The sequence below is a fragment of the Globicephala melas genome, chromosome 19 (genome assembly GCF_963455315.2).
Source record: "Globicephala melas chromosome 19, mGloMel1.2, whole genome shotgun sequence".
Taxonomy (NCBI): Eukaryota; Metazoa; Chordata; class Mammalia; order Artiodactyla; family Delphinidae; genus Globicephala; species Globicephala melas.
In genome coordinates, this window is record NC_083332.1 from 11,509,713 (window position 1) to 11,536,050 (window position 26,338).

The following is a 26,338-nucleotide window of genomic DNA, read 5'->3' on the forward strand; positions in this document are numbered from 1 at the left end:
TCTTTCAGTAACCTCATACCCTGCAGAAAGGACTCGAGCCATCTTAGCCCAGCATGCCAGAGCCCCTTAATCCACAGGTGAAGATTCATTCTCAGACTGCCTCCTTTCAGGAAGAGCTGTAACATCCAGAAAGTCATATCAAATAAATGCTTAGAACAATTGGAGGATTTATCTTTGCAAAACCAGATAAAAATCAGGCTGAATCAAGGGACAGGAATGGAGGAAAAAACCCTGAGGGTCAACCCTGGTTGACCCCAAGATAAAGATGCTTTCAGCAGAGAAGCAGCTGGGTGACAGTGGAGGGGATCACCCTTCCTCTATTGTGGTTCCTTTTTAGAGCCTCTAATGAAAACTTTAGACTCCCACCCTGAGAAAAGTTTATGTGTGCAAACATGTTTATGAACAAGCCATTGTTCACCGTCACCCTACCGAAACTTCCGTGGTCCTCAGTTGGACCACTCTCCTAAAAAAGATCGCACTAATCAGACCCTTCTTGGATGCTGGGATTTGCATCGGACAGGCAAAGGTTCTTGAACTTTCATGTGTGTTAGGCAATTTCCCCAGAGATTTGGATCCAGCAAGCACGTCTTGGTGAGACCTAGGCATCTGTGTTTTGAACACACCAATTCGGATGCAGGTGACTTGCAGACCCCACTAAAAAGAACCTTGCATTGCTTGGTTTTAGTTGGATGTGGAAGCTGCTTAAGCAGAACTGTCAGGGGGACAGAACAGTGGTCCTCTAGTGACAATATGTTCTTGATGATATGAGGCCCAAGTATGACTGTACAGGGGAGACCCTGTAGAGCAGCTGAGCACGTTTACAAGGCTATAGGTGGATGCCTAGTTCAGCTCCAGAGTGCTCTCAGGTGTGGCATCTGTGCTTGTCACAGGCTGGCCTGGGTGCCAAAGACCTTTTGGGTCTGTATGGTTCTGACTGCACCCCCTACAGTCAGGGGGCTGGAACAAATGACCTTCCTCCGGGTACTACTCTGAACCTCCAGCCCAACATCCCACTGCCCCATCCCTACTGACTTGGCTGGAGAGTTGGAGAAGTACTTTTTTTTTTCTCTCTTGCCAAAACGGTGCAGTACTAATATATTTTCTCTTTCGAAATGATCAAATCCTCTCCTACTCGTTTCCTTTCTCCTGTTCCCCTATCCCTTACTATTGAATTTGCAGAATCCCAGCACCTGTGTGCCAGGCATACGTTAGAGCATGGAACAGTGACAAGAAGACCTGACAGCAGTGAGAACACACAGTTATTGACACCATTTCAGATTTTCAGCAGTGAGGTCCTGGGGATCAGCCCGTGGTCTGGCCTGTGGAACGGTTGTTCCTGCCAAATGACTTAGTCGAGATGAGCACAAAAATTTGAGCGAATGAGAGACCTAATGTTCTGAAAAAGAAGTCAGGTGTGTATCTTGTACCACCAGACAACTTCAAAGTCAACGCTTTGTAAAGGGTCTTGTTAGTCCTCTGTGGATGGAGGTAGGGAACTACTCACTTGTTTCCTGCATTTCTCATAGTTCTCATTTATTGAAGCCAGCGTGCTGGAGATCTGTCCTAAGCACCTACGCCATCTCATTTAATTCTTACAACCCCACAGGCTACATATTGTCTCTGTGTTACAGATGTGGACACAAGTTCACATGTTGAAGGTCATATAAAATGGCAGAACTGAGATTTAAATTCAGGAATTTGAATTTGTTCTAAGTTCCAAGGCTTGTTTTTTTCTTTTCTTTCTTTTTTTTTTTTTTTTGGCTGCATTGGGTCTTCATTGCTGTGTGCAGGCTTTCTCTAGTTGCGGAGAGCAGGGGCTACTCTTCGTTGTGGTGCTCGGGCTTCTCATTGTGGTGGCTTCTCTTGTTGCAGAGCATGGGCTCTAGAGCACAGGCTCAGTAGTTGTGGCTCACGGGCTCTAGAGCAGAGGCTCAGTAGTTGTGGCGCATGGGCTTAGTTTCTCCGCGGCATGTGGGATCTTCCCAGACCAGGGCTCGAACCTGTGTCCCCTGCATTGGCAGGCGGATTCTTAACCACTGCACCACCAGGGAAGCCCCGAGGCTTGTTTTTTTAATTGGTGAAAAAAAATTGCTCAGGTCTTACTTCTGAACATTCCCTGAACAGAAGTAAAGCCTTCCCCTCCACAGCACGCACACACCCACCCCATACCCTGATTTCCCCGCCACCTTTCCCAAGACAGAGAGGAGACCAAGGGAGAAGAGGCTGTATTTCTCTCTGTACAGTTTTTAATTTTTTATTTTTTGATGTTGTTCAGATGAATGACACACTCAAGTTACAAAAATGGGGCCTTAAAAGAAGCACATTGTACAATGAACAAGCAGATTGGAGTTAAGAACACTGAAACGCTAACCCGCTACCACGAGAAGAGACAGGGAGGGGGTACAGGGTGGGAAGGGAGGGGCTACCAACACAGGGGTCAAACAGAACTGAAAGGGGGGCTAACTTGTTGAGAATGGAGGAGAGGCAGGTCTCCTCCAGGGCCTACTCAATTTCCAGATGCCACTTCTTGGTCTCCCTTACTCACCACTTGCCACCTCTTCCCATCCCCATTCCAACCTGGTCTTTCAAATGAGTAGGTGAGAGACACCCACCCCAAAAAGGGCCAAGCCAATCGGATCTTTACAAGGTGGGATCGTCACCTTGCCCTAGTGGAGCCTTGGATTTGGGAGGAGATGGTGGCAGCAGTGGGATAAGAAGCCAGAAAGGAGCTAGCAGAGAGGAACCGACCAAAGATCAGGCCCCTGCTTTTCTCCAAAGACTCCTTGCCCCTTCCCCACCCTACCATGATTCAAAGGACCTCTCTACAAGTTGTCGAGAGAGGACCCCAGTCACCCTGCAATTATATAAATAAATAAATACTGAGCCCCTGGGCTTGGGGGACAGGCTGGGGGAGGGGCAGCAGGGATAGAGGAAAGGGAAGAGGAGAGGAGGGTGAGGCAGAGGGGAGGGGTCACAGACATAGTAAATAGTTGTCTCCGTCCCAGCAACAATTCTCTCTGGATTTTTCTCTCCTTTTTGTGTTTGTTTAACAAGGAGTTAACATCTCAAGGACAAATACTTAAAAATATACATTATTTTTTCTTTTTTTTGTTCACCTTTCTCATCGTCATCTTGCTTTGGAGACTGCTGAGGTCAAAGTTCAAACCGCATGAAGGAACTGCGGCTTGGAGTTTTTGTGTATTTTTTTAAATTTTTATTTTTAAATTTTTTTCACTTTTTTTTCCAACATATAAAAAGGTAGCGGAGTTGTCTGTGGGTTTTTTTTTTTTTTTAATGGTTAAATCTTTGGTTTGTTTCTTTTTTCTCTTGGAGGCCTTTATCTCTCGCACTTGCCTTTCCCACTCAGAGGCCAGTGGGGGCCCGCGTGTCTCAATCTTTCTCAGTCTGTCTCACTCTCTCTCTCACTCAGTTCCCCCTACCCTGGGCTAAAGGGAGAGAGAGGCACCCTGGGATTTGGGTAAGGGGGGAAATCTAGCCAGTTGAAGAGGTCCCCCACTACGTGGCTAGTCCCTTACCCCATCTTCCCAGGGTGCAGGGCTTGGAGACCCTCTCTTGGCCTTCCCCAGGGAGGAGATGTGCGGGAAACTCACAGCCTTACTACCCTTTCTGATCTTAGCCCCAATCCATACAGAGGCTTGGGTTCCTCATCTCCACTGACCCCTACTTACCCTCCCCCAGCCCTCCCTCCCACTTCCACCCCCACCCTCCCAGAAGAGAACAGAGAGAGGTGTTTTAGTTACTGGCATTTTTTTTTTTTTTTTTTGGCACAATTAAAAGGCCCACCATTAGGTAGACCCAGTCTCTGTCCCTCCCTCCAGTAGGAGGTCAGGGTTGGGGAGGAGAAATTCAGAGGGCTTCCACTTTCTCCAACCCATTCATCATCCTTTCTAGCCCAGGCCCCTGGCCCCCCACCTCAGACATCTCACCTAGCCCAGAACCCAGCCTGGGGTCTCCTTCCCCAACCCCACGTAAAGTTCCCCAGCCCCCCAACTCTCTCGCTCGCACACAGACACACGGACACAGGCTCTGTACAGACCACAAAATAAAAACGATGAGATAGTTTTGTTTCCCGGAGTCGAGACGGGGTGGGGGACTGGAGTGAAAGGGGCAGAGGGGGTTGGGGGGCATGAATTCCCCCATCACCTTCCCAACCCTGGCTCCCCCAGGCCCCCGGCCCCTTGCCCTGGCTGGCCCCCAGCCAACGATATTTGGTTTCCATTTTTTAACATTAAAGTTCTATGAGGTATTTGGTGCCTTATCTCGAGTCCTCGGGGGAGGGGGCCCAGGGGGGAGACCTGGGGCGCACTTGCCCCTCCCTCCCTCCCACCCCCTTCCCAATATTTGGTTTCACAGCTGTAGTTAAAGCTTGGGATTTGGTTATTTTTCCCCCTTCCAGGAATTTTCTTTTTTTCTTGTTTTTCTTTTCCCAGTTATGGGGGTCGGACGGGGAGGGTCCCCACCACCCCGGCTGCACAGGGGTCCCTCCACCAATGTCAGGGCATCAGCCCCATCCCTGCCCCCTGCTTCCTCCTCTCCCCTCTGCCCCGCTCCTCCCACACTGGGGTGGAGGAAGGTCCCAGGTGGCAGGACTTGATGGAGAGGAAGCAGGATGAAGTGGGTGGTGGTGAGTCCTGGATTTTCTTTCCTTTTTTTTTTCTTTTTCTTTTTTCTTTTTTTTTCCTTTTTTTCTTTCTTTTTTTTTTTTTTTTTCTTTTTTTCCTTTTTTTTGGTCTAGAATCATAGTTTTTGTTTGAGTCATCTCCACCATGCCTTCCATGCTGCCTGTCTTCTCAGAGGGGTTTTTGGTTGTAATTCCTTTCACTTGGCTCTGCTCAAATGTCCTTCCTATCTGTTCAGGAGCCCTTGGCCCCCTCTCCACCCTTGGGCTGGGGCCCAGGCCCTCTAGCCAGTCCCTTCTCTTCAGGAAATAAAAATGGACAAACTCAGAGGTAGGGTAAGGGCAGGGAGTCGGTTCAGCGGAGATGCTTACATTCTGGCGAGGATGGGTCGACGGCAGGCCAGGCCCCATCGGTGCCAGGGTGGGAGGGGCAGCCACTCCACCACTGCCCAGACAAGGCACCCCGAGACCCCTGAAACAGCTGAGCCTCTGCTGCCTCCATGTCCCAGCCCAACAGTTTCATTTCCCGAGTGGGAGAAGGGAGGCAAGAAAGAGAGAGAACGCTGAGGCCTCGGGGCCCGGGGTGGTGTCTGAGGCTCTGTCTGCCTCTCCTCGGAAGTGTCCGGCGGCACTGCCCATCTCCCGGGGCTCTCCCCTCCCTCTGCTCCTGCCCGGCGAGGGGCGGGGGCCACTCTGATTTCAATGGCTCGCGTCCTTCACAGCAACACTTTGGTTTGAGGAGAGACACAGAAAGAAGGAGATTAAGAGAGGTGAAAGCGGAGGGAAGGAAGAGGGAGAGACAGACCAAGAGAAAGGAGGAGACAGAGGGAAGAGGACAGACTGCAGAGAACAGAAGAAGAACTCAAAGGAGGAATCAAACCACCCGAAAGTTTGTTAGTTTTCCTTCGTCCATTCTTTTTTGCTTTCTTATTCCTTTTTTTCCTGTTTTTTTTTTTTAAAGCTTTTTCAGTTGATTGGGGGGGCGGGGAGCTCGGGGCTCTTCACCCCTGTCCCTGACACCCTCTCTCAGCCCTGCCCACCCGCTTCCATCCACCCTGGCTGAGGGACAGGCCCTGCCCCAGCCGCCCCCGTCCGGCTTTCCCGAAGACGACGTCCATGAGGTATTTGTGAAGAGAAAGAAGCATCTGTCCTTCCATCCGCCTCGGGGACCAAGGGCCTGGACCACTGGTGCAGGGGCTTGGCTCCCCCTCGCGGCTCCTTCGTATCCTTTGAAGAGTCCTCGTCTTCTTTCCCTTAAATATATATATATCTATAAATTCTTTTTTTTTCTAGTTTTAATTTATTGTTTGGTTTTTTGTTTTTGTTTTTTTTGGTTCAGAACTTTGTTGGCCTCCACAACAGCAGGAGGGCAACGTGGCTCCCAGCAGCGTCTCTCCTCTGTCCGTCGAGATGTGTCCAGGGCTGGGCAAACACAGGGTCCAGCCAAGACTTGAGGGAGGTCTTGTGGGAGTGGTGGCCACCACAGCGCCCTCTCGGATGGGGGCCACAGGTCACGGCACTGTCCCTGCCACACGGACCCTGATGGGGACGCCATCTCGAGGAACCCCACCACTGGGGTGCGTGCGTGTGTGCATGTGTGTGAGGGGAGAGGAAGAGGCATCTGCCAGTATCGGAGGGGCACAGGGTGGGAAGAGCGAGGTGAGTTCTCTTTTTGGTTTCTGGTCAATGTCAAAGAACGTGAAGGATCCCACGGATAGGCACTGGAATATGAATTTTTTTTTTTTCAGGGAAACTGACAGACGAGGATGGAAAAAAAGACAACTTGAAAGCCCTCACCTCATCCTCTCTTGCCTGAAGCTTCCACCTTCCCTCGGACTAGGGATGGGGGGGAGATTCCAGAGCAGAGGAGGGTGACAGGGTTGAGGGGGGACATGTGAGAGCTAGAACTTGGCAAAACGGCCTAGCCCACCCTTCAAAGGGAAGAAGGGGGAGGTACAAGGGGTGAAAAGTCAGCCCAGGCCTTCCCCTGAACTCTCCCCTGGCTGGGGTAGGGGGGAGGTTAAAGCGAGACCCCCCTGCCCGGGCAGGGAGAGCTGGGGGCCGGGCGAGAGGGGGGACACATGACAGGGACACATTCTGTTGAGCACAACGCTAAAAATTCTGTACATCCTTTGGATGAAGCTACTGAATATTTGGTGTAAAGTTGTTCAGGCCCTTTCTCTTTCACCTTCTGGAAAGGAATATTTGGCGGGTGGTTCTGAGCCCACCCCATCAGCCCCAGGCTGTGCCCTCCCTGCCTTGGCTGGCCCAGGACTGAGGGCTGCAGCTGGGAGGCTGGTACATTCTCTTTTTCCTTCTCTGCCCACGCCACACGCAGCGGGAGGCTTCACCCCGCAGCCAGGGGCCCGCGTGTCCGCCCCGCCGAGGCTTCTCCGCCCCTGGCTGGGGTTCTTATTTGGTGTCGTAGCAGTGAGGGTGAGCACACTGAGGTCTGGCTCGAGACTGGTTTTTGGTTTGTTCGGTTTCGTGAGGGATTTTTTGTTTGTTTTTGGTTTTCTTTTTTTTTTTTAATGTTTGTTTTTCACCTCTTGTTCCTTTGGGGCAGCTGGTTTCTTTGTGATTATTTTTGGTTTTCTTTTTTCTGTTGGTTGGTTTCTTTTCTTTCTTTCTTTTCTTTCTTTCTTTCTTTCTTTTTGGTTGGTTGTTTTTTTGTTTCTTGTTTTTTGGTCTTTCCTCCCTCGTCACTCCTGCTCCGAGGACCCTCTGCATCCCCACCAATGGCCTCCTCGCCCTCTTCCCAGGTGGGGGACGGAGGCGGGGGTCAGAGGAGGAGGAGGGGAGGCGTGGCGGGCCCTCACTCAGGCTTGGACCCTACCTCGGGCCCCCCTGGGCCTCCAGGGGTCTGTGCTGCCGCCTCACTGCAAGTGGAGGAGGACGACGAGGACGAGGACGAGGACGAGGAGAGGCCAGGAGACTTGCTGGAGATGGAGGCCGCCACGGCCGCCGCGGCTGCCGAGACCAGGCCCACACCAGGCGGGGCGCTGAGCAGGGGCAGCCCGGCGTGGTTCAAGAAGAGTGACGAGGTCACCAGGCCCGGACTCCCTGGGGCCGCGCCAGCCGCCCCCAGCACCAGGTTCCCGCTGCTGTCAAGGCTGGTAAGGGGCAGGGTTCCACCAGAGGCCAGGGCTGGCGGGGAGAGAGAGAGGCTGGGCTGGGGGCGCCTTCCGGCGTCCCACCCGCAGTGCCCCGTCTTCCCGTCTGACCCACGGACCCCCATCAGCACCCCTCACACCTTCCCCAAAGGTGAGATGGGTATGAAGAGGCGAGCGATGCAGTGTGCAGGGGCAGGATGGCATGGCTGGAGCAGGAATGGGATGGGGGCTCGAGGCCCTGGGGGACAGGGCTGGTGGCGAGGGGAGTGACATGCGGGAGCACGCACCTTGGATAGTGGCCAAAGGGTTGTTGCTCATGAGGGCTGGACTCAGCCCGGAGCTCAACCCCACCATTGTGCTTCTGCAAGAGGCAAAGCAGAGGCATTAGCGGGGGCAGAGACCCTCCCACAGAACTGGGGGCGCAGCTCCCCACCCTGGAAGCAGCAGCGGCCCTGCTTCTCCCCACAGCCTCCTACCTGCAGCTGCCCACTTACCCCGTGCTGGGGTTCAGGCCCGACAAGCCGATAGCCGAGTGGCTGCCTTGAGGGCTGGGATTTGTGCTGTTGGTGGTGGCCGGGGGTGGGGGAGTGACAGAGGGGATGGAATTGAGGGGGGGCGCGGCCCCGCCCCCGGCCCCACCCCCTCCAGCTGTCCGGCTGGGGTGGAGGGTCCCCACAGCTGAGGATAAGGTAGTAACTGCCAGAGAGAGACAGAGAGATGGAGACTTCAGCTTCCACTCGTCCTCCACTGAGGTCGACGCCTGCTGTCTTCCCTGCCCCGTCCCGCGGCATCTCCTCAGTCAGAACACACTTAGGCCTCCTGCCCTTATCTTCTCACAGCCATTTCTTTGTGCCTCTGCCACGGTGACAGTAATCGCAGTAAGAGCAGCTGCCTCCCACCGAGCCTGTGCCCTATGCCAGGAGCGTGCTCACACCCTGCTTATCCAGCCCGGAATCTCACCTCTGGGCCCCTCTGTACAAAGAACCAAGGGTTCCCAGAAGACAGAGCCCTATGGCTCCCTCTAGAGGCCAGGCACGGGCGTGTGGCCGCGCACACTGAGGCTGAGAGGGCTCTGAGCCCAGACTGAGACCAGACACCCAGGACAGCAATTCCCGGCCCTGGGACGTCCCAGCTGTGCCTTCAGGTGAGCACCTTCATCTCTCTGACCTTCAGTTCCCTCATCTGGAAAATGGGGCAGATAATGGAACTTATCTTATAAAATGGGTGTGAAGATTAAGTGGGTCAATATTCTTTATAAAGAGTTTAGACCAGTGCCAGGCACACCCTTATTACTTTATAAACTTCCACTTATTATTTCTTAACCTGGGGAGGGGAAATATGGCGTCTGTTTTTATATTATTCTTACATATGGTGTTATACATGCCCTACCCCAGGAAGGGGCAAAGGAGGGCTTTGGGTACAAAAGTGTGTGTGAGTGTGTGTGTTTGTACACACACACACACACACGTACACACTCTTCTGTGTATATATTCATGGATATAGCTTCTGTATGTATGTTATATTCACAATAATTTTATAACTGAGGCTCAGAGAAGTAAGGTCACTTCTGGAGTTCACACAGTTCATAAATGCCAGAAAGAGAACCCAAATACATCACCTTTATCAACCCCGTGCTTTTCTCACATGAAATCGTGGAGCAGATGAAGCCTGAGCTGCTCTGGTGGGGGGGGGTGAGGCTGCCCTCTCCCCTTCCCTGCCCCGCCTCCCGACCTCCAGGCTCAGCCTTGAGGCCTAGGGGTGCCCTGAACCGCTTGAGAACCTTGCGCTCGGGCCCGCGCTGTGTTCTCCCAATCCCCCTCACCATCCTCTGCCCTCCCTGACCTGTTGTGCTCAGACTGCTGGAAGCTTGGGACAAAGGCAGGGTCCCGGCGCCCCCTTGGGGCGTGACCTGGGGAGAGAAAGAAGGCACGGTTAGGCCACTGTCTTCCAGCAGCTCCCATGGTGCTCGCTGTGGTTACAACCCCCACACCTCTGCCTCCAAGACGGAGAAAGGGGGCTCTGGCTGCAAGGCTGTTTGTATCACGCCAAGCACTTTCCATCAGCTTTCGTCACGTTTACCCTAGGTGATCCCGGGGCACAGACAGGAGGCAGTCGTTCCCTGCCTCTCCTCTGACACTGTCCAGTTGCAGGTCTGAAGTGTGTGTGTGTGTATATGTGAGAGCGCGCAAGCACACGTGCTCGTGAGGCTAGGGGGTGGGGTGGGTTATGAGGATAAGGTGTGTCTCTGCATCACAGTGTTGATACGTTATACTGCTTGATTTTCTGGGACCACCCACCAGCCTCCTTCTTAGCCTCCCTGCCTCCAGTCTCATCCTCCATCAACCCCAGAAGCCTCACTCTAAGAGTGACCCAGTCCCTCCCGGGCTCAAAACTCATCCTTAGCGCCTCACTGCCTATGGTTCAAGTTCAAGCCCCTTCAGCATTTGACTTGGTGTCTGGCCCCTGCCCATCCCCCACCCTACCCCCATACTCATTCATAAATAATCATTCCAGCTCTAAACCGCACTGGAGTTCCTCAAATTGGGCTCGGCACTCTGGCTTCTAGGTCTTCATGCACGTAGATCCCTTTGCCTGTCCTTCACGTGACTGACTCTTGTCCTTATGACTCAGCTTAGATGATCCCTCCCTTTACGTCATTGGGGAAGGGGGCTCCTCTGGGCCCCTTGCTGCTCTCTGTAGTGTCACAACCCTTTCCACACTAGATGGAATAAAGGGATGTCCCAGTGTGTCTGATCTCGAGGAGGCTGTGGACCTGAGTGCACACCCAGGGGTATAATGATCTCCCTGTCAGCATCTGTGTGGTCGTGAACCTGTGTGAGGGGGGATGCCTGTATCCTTTACCTAGTATCCATCCCCGTGTGGCTACGTCCTGTGATAACTCTGTGTTTGGCTACGTCAGTGTGTGTCGGTGGGTGCTTGTATCCCCCATGTAAGACCACAGTTCCCTGGAAACGGTGTTTCTCTGTGTGACTGTGCCCCACCGCTGTGACAGCCTGTTCCCAAGGGTGACTCTCCCTGCCTCTGTTCTAGGAACTGTGGCCAACCGGGTAGGTTGTGCTTCACACGAGGCGCCTGCCAGGAGGCGAGGGTGTGCCAGAGCTTTGTGGCCCCACCCCTCGAGGGGCTCTTGGTACCAGATGGGGGCTGTAGCTGGCTGGCTTGCCCGGGCTGGGCAGCATGGGGGCCGCGCTGCAGGGGTTGATGCGTTTTTCCTTCTGGCGCCGGTTGCAGAACCAGACGCGGATCACCTCCTTCTCCATGTGCAGCTGCTCTGCGATCAGCAGGATCTCCTCTGAGGTAGGCTTCTGGTTCTGCGGGCAGAGGGCTCGTTAGCCCGGGGCCCCTCCTCCCGCCAGCCCTCAGGACCGCCCGGGAGGGTGGGGCCTCACCGCTAGAAAACTCTTCTCTAAGGCGAAGCGGACGTTTGTCTCGATGCTGGTCCTCTTCTTGCGTCTCCGGCCGGGGAGCCCGTCGAAACCCAGGCTGGGACTGCTCAGCTGGTTGGGACTGGGCAGGCTTGAGTCCACAGACATAGTCTCTGTGTCCAGGAGGAGACGGGGTCATGAGAGGGCGCTTCCCCCGGCCCGCCGCCCGCAGCCCGCCCGGGAGCCCCCAGCCCAAGTCCCACCTGCGTCGTTGAGCCACTTCTCCAGGAGAGGCTTGAGTTTGCACATGTTCTTGAAGCTCAGGTTGAGGGCCTCGAAGCGGGAGATGGTCGTCTGGCTGAAGTCGTTGCCGTAGAGCTTGCCCATGGCCAGACCCACGTCACCCTGGACCAGTGGGGCAGGGATGGGGCTGCGTTCAGAGCCGGGCAAAGGGCTCAGCCCCGCCCACCATCTGGCCACACCACACCCCGCCCACCAGGTGACTATGCCCCCCTTCACCCCGCCCACTAGGCAGCTACGCTCCCTCCCCCTGCCCACCTGCCGGTCACGCCCCTCACCCCGCCTACCATATGGCTACGCTCTCTACCCCGCCCACTAGATGACTAGGGCCCAACACCCCGGCCACCAGCTGGTCACACCGCCCTGTCACCCCACGCCCACCGCCTGTCCTGCCGGGTGGCCCCAGACCTGCGTGAAGCCCAGCTTGATGCGGCGTTGCTTGAAGGTGCGAGCAAACTGCTCCAGCTCCTCCAGGTCACTGGGCTCCTCGGGATGGGATGGTGGCTCCAAGCATTTGGGGGGCTGCGGGTGCGAGAGGTGCGGGTCGGGCAGCGTGGGGCGGGTCACGGCCTGGTGGGGTGGGCAGGTGGGTGGGATGCAGGACCGAGGACCAGGACGGGGCTCAGCATTGGCTGCGCAGTCCCCCCTCCCTCCCGCCCTGCCGTCCAGCCTCTTCCTGCAGACTCCCCTCCACCCACCCCCAGGTGGCCCCTCCACACTCATTGCCAATCAAGGTGACATTCTGCTGCCCCACAAGGGCCCGCTCACTGCCTGAAACTCTCTGCACATTCCTCCCAGTCTGCAGGCTTCATAAGGAGCAGCCATCTCCTTTCACCAAAGGCTCTTTCCCTGAAGCTGGGGGAGGGGCTGGTGGTTTTAGCCTCCTCTCAGGCAGGGAATCAAGGATCAGCTCTGCTACCGAATTGCTGGGTAACTCAGGCAAGTTTCTTAATCTCCCTGGGCCTCAGTTTCCCCCTCTGCAGAATGGGAACAATCATGGCTACTCTACCTACCCCATGGGGTTGTTGGGAGAATCGGGTTAAAAGTAAGTAGGCTGCAAATAAAGTAAAAGTATTTTTAAAAATAGACAAGGAGGGTGACTGGGGGAATTTACAAGGAAGCAACAGTTCTCTCTGGAATGCTTCATTTCCCTAAAAATAAAACATCTAAGTAGGTGGTGGGTACAGGGATGTTGGACGCACAAGTCCTTGATCCGTTATCGAAAACCCTGGGACCAGATGTGTTTTGGAATTCAGAATTTTTTCAGATTTTAGAAAGCCTACATGGGGCATGTATCATAGATAATGTGAACCTCCACCATTAGGGTCAAGGCATCACCCCATATTCGGACATATCAACAGCTGTCAGCAAAGCACAAGTACCACACAAGAGGGATAAAGAAAAGTCACACGCTGCCTGGCATCAGGCCAAGACAGGTTTTGCAGACTTCCCTAGTGGCACAGTGGTTAAGAATCCGCCTGCCAATGCAGGGGACTTGGGTTCGAGCCCTGGTCCGGGAAGATCCCACACGCCGTGGAGCAACTAAGCCCGTGCGCCACAACTACTGAGCCCGCGTGCCACGACTACTGAAGCCCGCGCGCCTAGAGCCCATGCTCCGCAACAAGAGAAGCCACCGCAATGAGAAGCCCGCGCACCGCAACTAAGAGTAGCCTTGCGCACAGCAGTGAAGACCCAATGCAGCCAAAAATTAATTAATTAATTAACTTTTTGGTTTTTTTGAAACAGTTCACATATTTTTTAAATTTTATTTTATTTTTTTGCGGTACGCAGGCCTCTCACTGTTGTGGCCTCTCCCGTTGCGGAGCACAGGCTCCAGACGCGCAGGCTCAGCGGCCATGGCTCACGGGCCCAGCCGCTCCGCGGCATGTGGGATCTTCCCGGACCGGGGCACGAACCCGTGTCCCCTGCATCGGCAGGCGGACTCTCAACCACTGCGCCACCAGGGAAGCCCCCCATATATTTTTTAAAAGGGCTGTTTTAAAAAATAGGTAGGAGGGAACTTTAAAATCCATAATCATGAAAAATTATTATTAAAGTTTAGGACCCAGTGGGAATTCCGTGGTGGTCCGGGGTTAGGACTCCACACTTCTACTGCAGGGGGCGTGAGTTTGATCCCTGGTTGGGGAACTAAGATCCCTCAAGCCCCAAGGCGCGGCCAGGAAAAAAGAAAAAAAAAAAAAGTTTAGAACCCAGGCAGCAAACTTCAAGAAAGGCCACGGGGACCAGGCAGGAGGACACCAAGGCAACCTGAAGAACTCACGCCTTCCAGGAGGGGGCCTGAGCTCACGCCATGTGTATGCAGATCCAGCCTTCCCAGAGCTTCTGGTTTGTCAAAAGAAGCTGGGAATCTGGTGTTTTCCGGGAATTTTGTTGACAACTAACTCAATTTTTAAATGAGTGTGGGCCCTTGTTTGCAGTCTCTGGTCTGGGAAGGGGACGCGAACTAGTACCCAACAGACCCTCAGGGAACGGCCCCCATTTGGAGTGCTGGAAGAGAGCTGAGGCATTCATGCCCTAAAGGCCTGTGAACCCCCTGAAGTTTTGTGTTTGTGCACACGTGCATTTGGGGGCAGTGGGGGTCGGATTCAAATAATCCATCAGATTCTCAAAGGAGTCCATGTGCCTGCAAGGGTTAAGAGCCACTGGTCTGGCTGACTCCCCTCATTCCGTGGAGGAGGAAGCTGACTCAGACAGGGAAAGTGGCTTGCCTGGGGTCCCACAGCAAATTAGTAGCAGAGCAGCACTGGGCCCCAGGGCTCCTGACTCCTATCTTGGCCCCTGTGGCTGGTGGAGGGGGGAGACCCTCACTGACCACCACTCCACGCCATCTGGCCACAGCCTGACGCACTCAGTGGACCACTCACCTGTGTGGGCAGCCCTGCCCGGGGCTGGGAGGTCAGAAGAGCTCCCTGGGTTTGCTGAGGTAGCTGGAATAGATTTGGCGTCGGTAGCAGGCCTGGGGGGACAAGAGGGATCGCACAGGGTGAGGGGGGCAGAGAGAGTTCTGTGGAGGCGTTGGGGAGACCATCCGGGGTGAGGGCCTTACCTGGCTGACTCTGCTGGGCCTGCGGCAGCAGGAACTGAGCAGGTGGCTGGAGGTGGTGACCCGGCACAAGCACCAGCTGCTGCAGCTGGAGGAGCTGCTGGATGTCCTGACGGGGAGGGGGGTGGACAGAACGACAGCCTGAGTCCTGGCCCTGCTCTTCCCTCTGCATCGCCCGAGCCCCGAGGGGTGCGCCGCAGGGCAGGCTGGCATAAGGCGTAGAGGGATGGAGCATGGGTCACTGTGCAGCCCTGAGCTAAGGGCATCCGGGAGGCCGGAGCACCCTACATGGGTCATCACAGGAGGGCTCGCTCTTTATTTACCTTTTCTTTCTTGATGAAATATTTGCCTTTTCCTATATTCCCACAGAACAAATAGGATCGTTTTAAAATGTAAATCAGACCAAGTCTTCCTTTTAAAACACTCCCAAGGCAAATTACATCATGTCTGGGAATAGCTCTAAAATACTCCAGCCCCTAGCGGCTGATTAAATTGGTACAGAGACTTTGGAAAACTCTCTGGCACTCCTATGAGTTGAATTGTGTTCCGCCCCACCCACCACCAAAAAAAAAAGATATGTTGGAATCATAACCATCCCCCAGAACCCCAGAGTGTGACGTCATTTGGTGATAGAGTCTTTGCATATGATCACGTTAAAATGAGGTCATATTGGGGTGGAACCTAATCCGGTACGACTAGTGTCCATATAATACGGGGAAATTTGGAGACAGACGCACTACAGCTGCACTGAGATACTATTTTTACCTCATGACAGTGCATGACACACTATGTTGGGGCGTGAGGGGAAACAAAAATTCTTGCACATCGCTGGTGAGAGGGTAATCCGGCAACGTCTATTAAATTACCAGTACACATATCCTTTGACTCAGCCACTCCACTTCTAGGAATTTATCTTAGGGATATACTTGCACTTGTGCAGAATGTCCTCACTAGAAGGATACTCCCAGTAGCAAGCAGTGTTTTAGCAAAAGAGTGGAAACAAGCTGAGTGTGTAGCAGCAGGGGATGGGTGAATGAATTAGGGTAGATCTTCATGACAGAATATTATGTGTTCATCAAAAAGATCGAGGACACTCTTTGTCCTGATATGGAACAATCTTCAAGATGTCCTGTGGAATGGAGCGCTCAAGAGGAAAAACACTGGGTATGATGTGCTACTGTTTGTGTTAAAAAAAAAATTATACCCTGGTACCTGCTTGGGTATGCATAGATTATACTTAAAAAACGATACCAGAAACTGGCAACGCTATAAACCCTTCTGTACCTCTTGAATTTTGAACATTTACCTTGTCCAAATAAAGGAATAAATACCCAGGTGTCCCACCCCCACTCGCCTGGTTGAGCAGTCACTTGTGCCCAGCATCCCTCCTTTTCCAACCACTCGTCTTGCAAGAGTTCCAGGCTGTTCCCTGTCCACCTGCAAAGGCCTCTGCTTTCTCCGTGTGCTTTAGCAAGTGGACAGAGTCCCCAGATGCTCCCTGACCTCTCAGCTTTCTCACTCTAGCTGCCAATCATCTAAGAATACAGTTTAAGGAGTTTGACATCCTACTCTATATCCTTTGAAACTGTATCCACTCTGCCTTCCCTTTTGAGACCCTCCCCACCCACCCAAGAAGGCCTCCCTGGCTATTTCTCTTCCACACTTGGATTGACCCTGGGCGGTGAGTGAAGCCGGGGCTTTAAGGCCTGCCATTTACGGTGGGGCCTGCCATTTACGGTGGACCCTTCCAAGACCCCCATACCTAATCTTGTTTTATAATTTTGTCTTCTTCTTCTTCTTTTTCTGGCTGTGAGGTGGCTTGCAGGATCTCAGCTCCCCAACCAGGGATTGAACCTGGCCCCTGGCAGTGAAAGCGTGGAGTCCTAACCACTGGACCGCCAGGGAAGTCCCTTTTCATCAAATTTGTAATATCGATTGTACACCCAGCTCCTTGCCATGGCCCTGCATGACCTGGCCTTCCTCACCTCCCACGACTCTCTCACCCCCTAACTCATCCAGCCACACTGGTCTCCCTCCTGCCACTGAACCCAGAAAGAAATCCCCACCTCAGGGCCTTTGCACGTGCTATTCCCCCCCCACCGCCACCGCTCTTGATCTGCACATGACTGGCCCCTCATCATCATTTAAGCCGTTATCAAATGCTCCTTCCTCAGAGAGGCTTCCTCTGGCCACCTGCTCTGACACGGAGATTTTTCCCCCCTAGTCGCTCTCTTACAATATGTTCTTTTCCTTCCCTCATAGCAATATCAGCTTCCTGTCTGTCTCCTCAAGAAGGGTTGGTGCCAGCTCCACGAGGGCACAGATTTGTTTGCCTAATTCCTCACTGTAACCCTCATGCAGAAAGGTGTCTGGGTGTGGTGGATGATCCCCAAACGCTGGTTGACCAAAGGAATTCAAGAAGGAGAGAAAGAGAGAAGATTCTGGGTGAACAGTGAGCTGACTCAAGACTGGGGTTAGGGACTTCCCTGGTGGCGCAGTGGATAAGACTCTGCCTGCCAATGCAGGAGAACGGGTTCGAGCCCTGGTCGGGGAAGATCCCACATGCCGCGGAGCAACTAAGCCCATGAGTCAGAAGTACTGAGCCCGCATGCCGCAACTACTGAAGCCCGCGCGCCTACAGCCCGAGCTCCGCAACAAAAGAAGCCACCGCAATGAGAAGCCCGCGCACCGCAACAAAGAGTAGTCCCCTATCGCCACAACTAGAGAAAGCCCGCGCGCAGCAACGAAGACCCAACACAGCCAAAAAAAAAAAGACTGGGGTTAGCCAGTAGAAGGCGCCATTTCTCCACAACCTAGAGCCATCTGAATCGGCACACCAGCTGAAGCCACTTGGGGGCGTGTTAGGGTGGAGAAATTGGAGTAGGCGGAGGGATGCCAGCGCTCCGCAGGCCCACCCCTCCCCACCCCCGCCCGTAGTGGATCGTCTGCTCTGTCCCTAACCCGTGAGAAGAGCTAGCACAGCCCATTAAAACCGAGAAGGGGGGAGAGAAATTCTTGCTCATCGCTATATTCTCTTCACTCCCCTGCCCCAGTGCAGGCATAGAACGGGCAATCCATGAATTTTCAGTGAATGAATAAGGTAACCCTTAGGACTGGTGGTGTTTGGGGGCAGACTGGCTGTGCTTTGCCACAGGTGGGATCTTGGCCACAGACTGGGGGCAGAAAGACTGAGACACACGGTTCATATGACACATATGGGTTCATATGGGTGAACTGCAGTGTAATCACCCACTGGGCTTGGTTCCACCTGGTGGGGAGAAGGCAGCCTTGAGCAGGAACTAGAGGCCGCTGGGGCCCCAGAGCCGTGCAGGTGCGCTGCCTCACTCCAGCGCGCAGGGCCGACTCCCCTCTCCCCCATGACTGGCCTCACATGCTACACTCCCGCAGCCCCAGTGGGGACGGTGTTGACATGCACGTCGACACTCACTTGCCGTCTCTGATATGACAAATTTTGACCAGTTCTGGACACTGTGTGCTGCGAAGACGTGGACAGCCTAGAGTGACGTCCAAAGTGGGGAAGGGATGGGGTCTGGGGACCCTGTAAGTTACTTGCAATTGATTGTAGAAGGGACCGCCTAGGGAGGAAGGCAGTGAGCACCGTCCTGGGGGTCAGCTGGGTGAAACTGCACCCCCAGAATGGTGCAGAGGGAGTTCCCACACTGGGTGGGAAGGTCACCTCGGTGTGCAAGGATCCCTTCCAGCCGAGAACCGTGAGGGCTAGAGTCCTGGCCATCGTGCCTGCTTTTTTTTTTTTTCTTTGTTTGTTTTTGTTTTGTGGGATCTTTGGGGATCTTAGTTCCCCACCAGGGATTGAACCCGGGCCCTTGGCAGTGAAAGCGCGTAGCCTTAACGACTGGACCGCCAGGGAATTCCTGTGCCTGCTTCTTGCTGTGTGACTTGGAGGAAGCCAGCTGTCTCTCTGGGCCTTACTGTATAGGGTGACAATGCACGGTGTCCTGGAACCACCTGGGCTCTGGAGATGGCCAGACACCTGACTCTGTCCCTTACACACCGTGAGACCATGGGCCGTTCCTTACCCTCTTTAAGCCTCAACATCCTCAGGTGACACCTCAATAATTCTTACCTCATGGAGCTGTTAAAGGATTAAATGAGACAACAGGTGTAGAACGTTTAGTCTGATCCCTGGTTCACTGAAGTGGTCCTCCGTAAATGGCAGTCCTTTTTAACCGAGTCATTTCTCTCAGGGCTCAGTTTTATCATCTATAAAATGGGAGTAATAATGTCTAACTCTTCACTGGGTTGTTTTGAGGCCTGAGGAATATTATTATTCTCAAAGCATTTTGGAAATCACAACCTACTCCTCCAACACCAGCATTTGCTAGCACTGCACCCTCACATCAACCGCCTCATGTCACCCCGTGAGCTCTCGAGGGCGGCAGCCCCACCAGTCCATCCTCTTCCTGAAAACTTACAACGTCCAGCTCCCGCCCAGACCCTCCACTGAGCTGCAGCCCCGAATATCCATCTGCCTATTTGATGTCTCCCACTTGGGTGATTAATAGACTCTGAACACTACCACGTCCGAAGTGAAACTCCTGGTTCCCCAGCCCCACCCTCCAAAACACCCTGTTCCTCCCCTGCCTCCCCCAGCGCAGGAAACCACCTCACCACCACCAATCTCTGAAGCCCAAATCCCAGGAATCACCCTTGACCTATCGGATCCACACGAAATAGCATCCCGGACCCCACCTTCACCCTCATCGCCACCTCGATGCCTGCAAGGACTTCCCACTCCTTACTTCTAGCCCATTCTCCCCACAGCAGCTGGAGGGAGCTTCGTAAAGGGTCAGTTGGGACCCTCGCCAGCTTAGAACCCCCAACAACCTCCCATCATACCCAGCACACATTCCAAACTCCTTGATCTTGCCCGTGAGGCCCTGCAAAAGCCAGTCCTGCCTGCCTCCCCACCTCACCAGTTATTTGTCTCCCGCTCACTCTGTCCCAGCCATTCCACTTTCCCCTGTACCCTGAACAAGTCAAGCTGGTTTCCACCTCAGGACCTTTGCACTTGCTGTTGCCCTTTCCTAATCTCTCCCGCTGCCTTCTTCATGCCTGACTCATTCAGGTCTCGGTTCTCAAAGGCCACCTTCTCAGTGAAACTTTTCCTGACCACCCCATTAAAAGTGGCTTCCTCCCTTGGGACTTCCCTGGCAGTCCAGTGGTTAAGGCACTGCACTTCCACTGCAGGGGGCACAGGTTCCATCCCCTATGCCGTGCAGCAAGGCAAGAAAAAAAAAATTGTGGCTTCCTCGGTCTAGGACAGCGCCCTGTGTCATTTTCTTCATTACCCTTATGCTAAAACCGTCTTGTTTTGCTGATATGTTTACTTGTTTACTGTCTCGCCACTAGAACATAATGTCCTCAAGGACAGCCACCTCTGCCTCATTCACAGCTGTCCCCTCAGGGCCATGAATGAGCACCTGGCATACACAAGGTGCTCGATAAGTATTAGTTGAATGAATAAATGACTATGATTATTCCAGTCCCTCCACTAGGGGAAGCTCTAAAGGTTGGAGGTGGGGGGTGGACAGAGGTAGCCTGTCTCTAGCGCCGGATCTGCTACGTACCCCCGTCCCCCAGAGGTTGGCCCTGCCACATGGAGCCCACGAGGTCCTGGCGACTGGGGCAGAACACCGTGGAGCAGAGAACCATTCAACAGGGAGAAAAAAACACCTACCTGCCAATTGCACATTACATTCCATGCTACCTCATGCTAAAATTCCAGGACAGACGAGCAACAGCAGATCCCAACCCAGGAGTCCTGGAGTGACTGGCATGCCTCTGGACCGGCCCAGCTCCTGGACTCTGGGGCCTGTGGTGCCAGGTGGGCGGCTGAGCTGACCTGGCATCCTCTGCCCCTGCTCCAGCAGCAGGACCCATCTCCTCCTCTTGGGGACCTGCCCTCCCCCACTCTCAGGTCTCGCAGTCCAGGTGGGGCTGACCCCACCCTCCCGGGAGCTGGGAGCAACGACTCAAACCTGGCCACTGGGTGTGTTTCTTCTCTCTGGGTGGGGTGGCTGCAAGTCTTGAAGTGCTGGTACCCATTATGCCCGACCCAGAATGAAAAGGGAGACAGATCCCTGGGGCCAGGCCTGATGTTCCAGGCTGGGCCTTTTCTGTGATTTGAGCCAAACAGTCCCTTTTCCTCTTCAGCTGCCTAGAGTGTGGCTGTGGCCCCACTGACACCCGCTCCTGGCTCATCCTTTGCTGCCTCCCACCCCTCACCTCCCCAAGCCTGCCCTGCTCTCTCGCTTTGCCTTCACCAGTCCCACGCCTGGAACCCTTTCCCCAGCTCATCCACCTGGTAAACTCCTACTTGTTTCCCGCCTCGGTTCAGATACCACCTCCTCCAGGAAGCCTTCCCTGACTCCCTCAGACACAGACCCCTTTCTTTTGCCGCATCCCCCACTACATCCAGCAGGTTTCTCTGCGAAACCCTTCTTCACTAGGTCCTACCCCCTGAAAGATCTTCTCAAGCATTATTTGCCGTGGTCTTATTACGAAAATAGGGACGTTCCTCCCCGCCCCCACCGCCGCCGCTCTCCAAATACAAAATGATGTTTTAACAGTTAATGTAAATGTTCAGTCAATGCCTACCCTACCCCAGGCATTCTGAATTTACTCCCCTGGAGAGATGTCTTCCCTACCCTTGATTGAAAAGCTGCAGCAAAACATCCCTCATTGCTTCAGTAAACGTCTGTGTGGCCCCCTCGGTAGAAAGCATCATGCTGAGTTGAGTGCTGGACACACAAATTGTAAACCTGTATTATAGGGACTTCCCTGGTGGTCCAGTGGTTAGGACTCTGTGCTTTCACTGCCGAGGGCCCGGGTTCGATCCCTGGTCAGGGAACTACGATCCCACAAGGCAAGAGGCGCAGCCAAAAAAAAAAAAAAAAAAAAAGTCAGTGGTAAAATTGTATTATAACTGTCCCTTCTGTACAGGCTAGGGAAATGCAGGGAAGGTTCCTGCCAAACTGACCGGCATTCCTTTGGAAGTTGGCAATAGAAGGACAGAAGGGGGACTTTCCCTTCGTACTTTATGTAATTTTAAAGTGATAGGGTTATGGATGCTTTTTGACTTTCGGAATATTTTTCAAGTAAAGCATTTCTTAGTGGCTCATTGGTGTGTCTGTTTCCCTACAAGACAGGGAGCCCCTCTGGGGACAAGGCTGGGTCTGAGTCATGCCTGCTTCCCACCAGGGCCTGACCCAGGAGGCGGGAAGTGTCTGCGAAACGAGGGCAGGACAGAGCTGGGCAGGCACAGGCAGTTGCACTGGCAGGCACGCGACACAGGCTGGGGAGAGGGTCAAGCCCAGGGCCGAGGCCGGCTGTGGCTGCAGCGGGCAGCGAGGGCAGAAGGACGGTGGTCCCCACCCCGGCTTGGGCACGGTATGGTGACCGGCTCATGGGCTGTACGGGATAAACATTGGTCTGTTGGGGAAGTGAGATCACAGGGTGACAGAACTCCCAGAAAACAACTTCAGCCCAGCTTTGTACTTGCAGGAGACAGATGGAGATCAGAGCTGAGGGAAGCTGGGGCAGGAGGAAAGAGAGAAAAGGGCTGGGCAGGAGGGATTCGAGGGGACCTTGAGAATCAGGGCCTGGGCAGGTTACAGGTGGCAGAGGGTCGGCCTGCTGCTGCTGGTGGCCGTAGGGGGTCCGGAAGAGGTGGTTCTGGGGGGTGTATGAACAGGAGTGCCTGCTGGTCACAGGGGCTGAGGGCCTGGCTGGGTCTGCGCTAGGCTGCCCCGTCCCTCCTCCCTCCCTGGGTGATCAGGGCTGTGGCAGAAGGAGAGGCAATGGGCTGGGGGCCCCCAGAGGAGACAGGAGGCAGGAAATCAAAGCAGCTGGAGGGAGGGAAGTCATGGAAGACTTCCTGGAGGTGCAGGCTCCCAAGCTGGGGCTTAAAGGATGGAGAGGAGCTCTCCAGGTAAAGGGAGGGGGCTGACTTCCAGGTAGAAAGGAGAATAGGCGCAGGAACACCAAGACTGGAGGAGCCCTGAGCCTCCACCTTGCTCAGTGAAGCGCCGTGTGTGCTACAAAGCAAACAGATCACCGGCTGCTGGGGTCTCTGGTGGCCGGGGTGGGAGGGGTGCCAGTTAGAGGCAGCAGCCCCAGATCACGTGGTTAGAGCCCTGGACTCCCAGGCCTGGCTTCCAGGCTGGCTCTGCCACTTGAGTTCACGGTGTGACCTGGGGCAGGCAAGTCACTTTGCCTCCCCGGCACGCCCGCTCCTCCCCCCACCCCCCACCGGCGCCTTGGCCAGGATGAGGATTTGTGGATTCAGGGAGGTCACGTTAGCATAGTGCCTGGTACAAAGGCAGCACCCAACAGACTACCTATGGCAACGGTGGCAAGCCAGGCATTGGGAGGATCTGTTTGGAAGAGTCACTGCAAAGCAGCGAGGCCAGATTGCTCTGCGTTTCTGCAGAGCCAGGCCCAGCGGCAGGAAGCTCTAAGGAGACAGAGACGCACTCAGTGTTAAGGACAGCCCCAAATGGGAGTGCTGGTCAGCAGTGGAACGGGCCCATCGAAGGCCGACCGCCACCAAGGGAACAGCCTCGCGGGTGCTGGACAGCTCCCTGGTGTAGACAGCATAGGCCAATCCCTCGCTCTAGGACTTGCCAGGCCCTTCACTGCGCTGGAACACGGGCCACAGACTCAAACGCTCTATGGAAACCAGGTTAACAGCACAAATGGGTGACATGGCAGGGGTGGAAGGAAGGAAGGGGTGGGCTGGAAAAAGCAGGCTGTCGGAAGAGGAGGCCTGCCCAGCCTCTACTCTGCTCCCGCCAACCATCCTTATGGGAAGTCTGTTGGCCAATATCATGGTTGAATTGTGTCCCCTAAAAAGATATGGTAGGGGACTTCCCTGGTGGTCCAGCGGCTAAGACTCCATGCTTCCACTGCAGGGGGCACGGGTTCGATCCCTTGTCGGGGAGCTAAGATCCCACATGCCGCAAGGTGCGGCCATTAAAAAAAAAAAAAGAAAGAAATGGTAGGAGTTCTAACCCCTGGTGCCTATAAATATGACCTTGTTTGGAAACGAGGTCTTTGCGGATGTAATCAAGTTAAAAGGCGGTCATTAGGGTGGACCCTAATCCAATGACTGGTGTCCTGATAAGAGGGGAAATTTGGACACAGAGACAGACACACTCAGAGAAAAGATGGCCACATGACGGCAGAGGCAGAGACGGGAGTCATCCATCTACGAGAAAGCCAACGGTTTCCTGCACCACCAGAAGCGTGAAGAGGCAAAGAGGGATTCTCCCGTAGGGCCTTGAGAGAGACCCCAGCTCTGCTGACACCTTGATTTTGGACTTCTGGTCTGAGATGATACATTTCTGTTGTTTGAGCCACCCAGTTTGTGATACTTTGTTATGGCAGCCCTGGAAGCTAATACAGCCACTCATGCATGATTGCACGCAGACCAGAAGTCTCCAGAATGGGGAGAGAGAATGCAGTGTTTCCTAACTCACAGACCACAGGCCCCTTTCTGAAAGAGCGTCTCACTGGATGAGCCAGGGCACTCGATGTGGGGCACCGATTCTGATTCTCAGCCTTTCTTTTGTAGCCACACAGGTCCTGTGCATGGAGGTGACCCCTGGTTTCCTCTGCTGTAAACTGAGGATAATGTGTCAGCCTCCAGGTGGCGGCGGACCCTCAGCGAGATGCACAGAAAGCAGAGAGTCAGGCGCGCCCATCGCGTGGAGGGTGTCCTCCCCCTGAGCCTCGCTTTACCCCTCTGAGAGATGGGTGGCAGCATCTCCCGAGGCTTCCCGGGGTTGCTGGGGACCGCCTGGCCCAGCGCTGTGGTCAGAACGGTCCACGTGGACCGGCCAGCCCCCTGCACCGGCTCGGCTTCCGCGGGGCCTCCGCTGGAGGGCGTGTGCTCCCCGGGGCTGCCCTTACCTGTGCTGTGAGCTGGATGGGTTGGGACAGGGTGAGCTGTGGGGTCCCGGGGGGCTGGCTGGCAGGCTGTGGTGGCGGCAGGTCGCCTCCCCCGGAGGAGGCTGGGGGCTGCGAGGTCGAGGAGGAGGAGGAAGAGGAGGAGGAGGAGGAGGAGGCGGCGGCGGCCGCGGCGGCCAGGAGCTGGGCCTGCGCTTGCTGCAGGAGGAGCTGCTGCTGGGCTGGCATCAGCGCCGTGAGCTGTGGGCGGGGCGGGGCGGGGGCGGGGCGGCAGGGGCCGGAGGAGGGGCGTGGGGGGAGCAGAGAAAGCAGACAGGGGTTAGCGCCTGAGCCAAGCGGGTTAGGGGGCAGGTCTTCCAGGAGGACAGAGGAGGGCGAGAGGCAGGCGTTGAGAGAGTGGCCGTGGCCGTGGCCACCAGTCCTGTAACAGACGGGAGGGGGCTGGCCTGTCCCTGCCCCCGTGCACCCCAGGTACTTACCCCGGCTAGCTGGCTGCCCGTCAACATGAGTTGGGCCTGGGGCAGATGCGGCTGAACCGGCTGGGGGGGCAGGGGTGCCGCTGGGGCTGAGTCACTGCTGGGGTCTTCAGCCTTGATCTGGGGGGGAGAGAGGCAGGGTCCGGGACCCCAGAATGTTAAGTGGAGGCCAGAGAGAATGCCCACCTGTGAACCAAAGAGAGGGCACGTGTGTGGCAACGGCAGCCCCGCGCCGCCAAGGGAGAAGACTGGGGTGCGGAGGCCGGGCCTGCAGTGGCCCGCGGGGACCTCGGGCCACCTTTCTGGCCTCAGTTTCCGCACCAGTCAGAAAAGGCTAACACACCCTCTGCACCCGAACTCCCGACAGGAGGGGGTCACCCTTGGAGAGCGCTTGTACCCTCCTGGGGGTCAGTTCGCCATCTTTTAAAATGGGAAAGGATGCCAGTAGGGGTCCCGGGACATCAAAGAAGGGGGTCCTGTGTGCCACACCCCTCATCTGCTTCAGCCAGAGGTGCACCTCTTATCTGTCCCGTGGAGTAAGACTTTATTGGAAGAAAGAGGATTAGGGTATGAAATAAAAATCACCGCCTTAGAATATGGGTCATGAATTCAAAGCCTAAGGAGCAGGCAGACAGCACGAATGGGTGATTTGGGCAAGTGTGGACGGAGTGGGCTGAAAAGAGTACGCCCGCCTGCCGGAAGGGGAGGCATGCCCAGCCCCACCCTGCTTCTGCCGGCAAAAAAACCAAAGCAAAAATGCTGCAGGACAGCAAAGGATGTCTGCAGGCCAGATGTGGCCCAGGTGCTGCCAGCTCTCAGCCTCCACCCCAGAGTCCGCTGAGCCCCTCCTCCTCTCTCTGTGGAGGATACAGATGCATCTCGCGTCCACCACGTAGGACAGACCAGCTTAGAGGGGTCCCAGCCTTCTTCCTCTCCTACCTGAAAATGCCAGACAATGGTGGCCTATGCCTGAGAGGTCTGCTGGTGAAAGACACATGGGGTGGGAGGTGTGGCTTGATGAGTCGCACACTCTCAGGCCCAGAGGGGACATGAGGGATCATCCTTCAGCCCAGTGTCCCAACAGTGTTTTGCAAAAGGAGATCCAGAGAGGGAAAGCATCTTGTGTAAGGCAACACAGTGACTTGGCAGAAGCGAGCGTGGCATTTGCAATACAGACTGAGACAGACAGATAGAGGCCTGGGAAAGGGCCAAATAACAGAGGGTGAGTGGCATGCCCCAAGGGACGGGATACAAGTGTCAGAAAGTCTAAGGCGTACAGGGATGCAGCGTGAAACAACAGTAGATACTAGAAGTCAGAGCAGTGGCTGCCCTGGAGGGGAAATGAAGGGCTTTCTGGAAGTCTGATCATGTTATGTTTCTTGATCTGGTGCTGGTGACACAGGTGTCCA

At 54.8% G+C, this 26,338-nt stretch overlaps 1 protein-coding gene across 13 annotated transcripts in view; it reads right to left on the minus strand.

The window, feature by feature from the left end:
• Positions 1–3,758: 3,758 nt before the first annotated feature.
• Positions 3,759–26,338, minus strand: part of POU2F2 (POU class 2 homeobox 2) — a 75,506-nt gene continuing 52,926 nt past the window's right edge. For 3 of the 13 annotated variants that reach the window (XM_060289313.1, XM_030874105.2, XM_070044285.1), the window contains 12 exons: positions 24,933–25,049; positions 24,457–24,693; positions 14,506–14,611; positions 14,324–14,415; positions 11,847–12,008; positions 11,402–11,543; positions 11,163–11,311; positions 10,908–11,084; positions 9,595–9,661; positions 8,247–8,448; positions 8,040–8,113; positions 3,759–7,786 (listed from right to left, as the gene is read on the minus strand). In XM_060289313.1, the coding sequence (XP_060145296.1) occupies positions 7,455–7,786; positions 8,040–8,113; positions 8,247–8,448; positions 9,595–9,661; positions 10,908–11,084; positions 11,163–11,311; positions 11,402–11,543; positions 11,847–12,008; positions 14,324–14,415; positions 14,506–14,611; positions 24,457–24,693; positions 24,933–25,049 (1,857 nt within the window). In that variant the 3' untranslated portion in view covers positions 3,759–7,454. The remainder of the gene's footprint in view (positions 7,787–8,039; positions 8,114–8,246; positions 8,449–9,594; positions 9,662–10,907; positions 11,085–11,162; positions 11,312–11,401; positions 11,544–11,846; positions 12,009–14,323; positions 14,416–14,505; positions 14,612–24,456; positions 24,694–24,932; positions 25,050–26,338) is intronic. The other 10 variants (XM_060289316.1, XM_070044286.1, XM_060289317.1 and 7 more) reach the window with 7 other exon arrangements.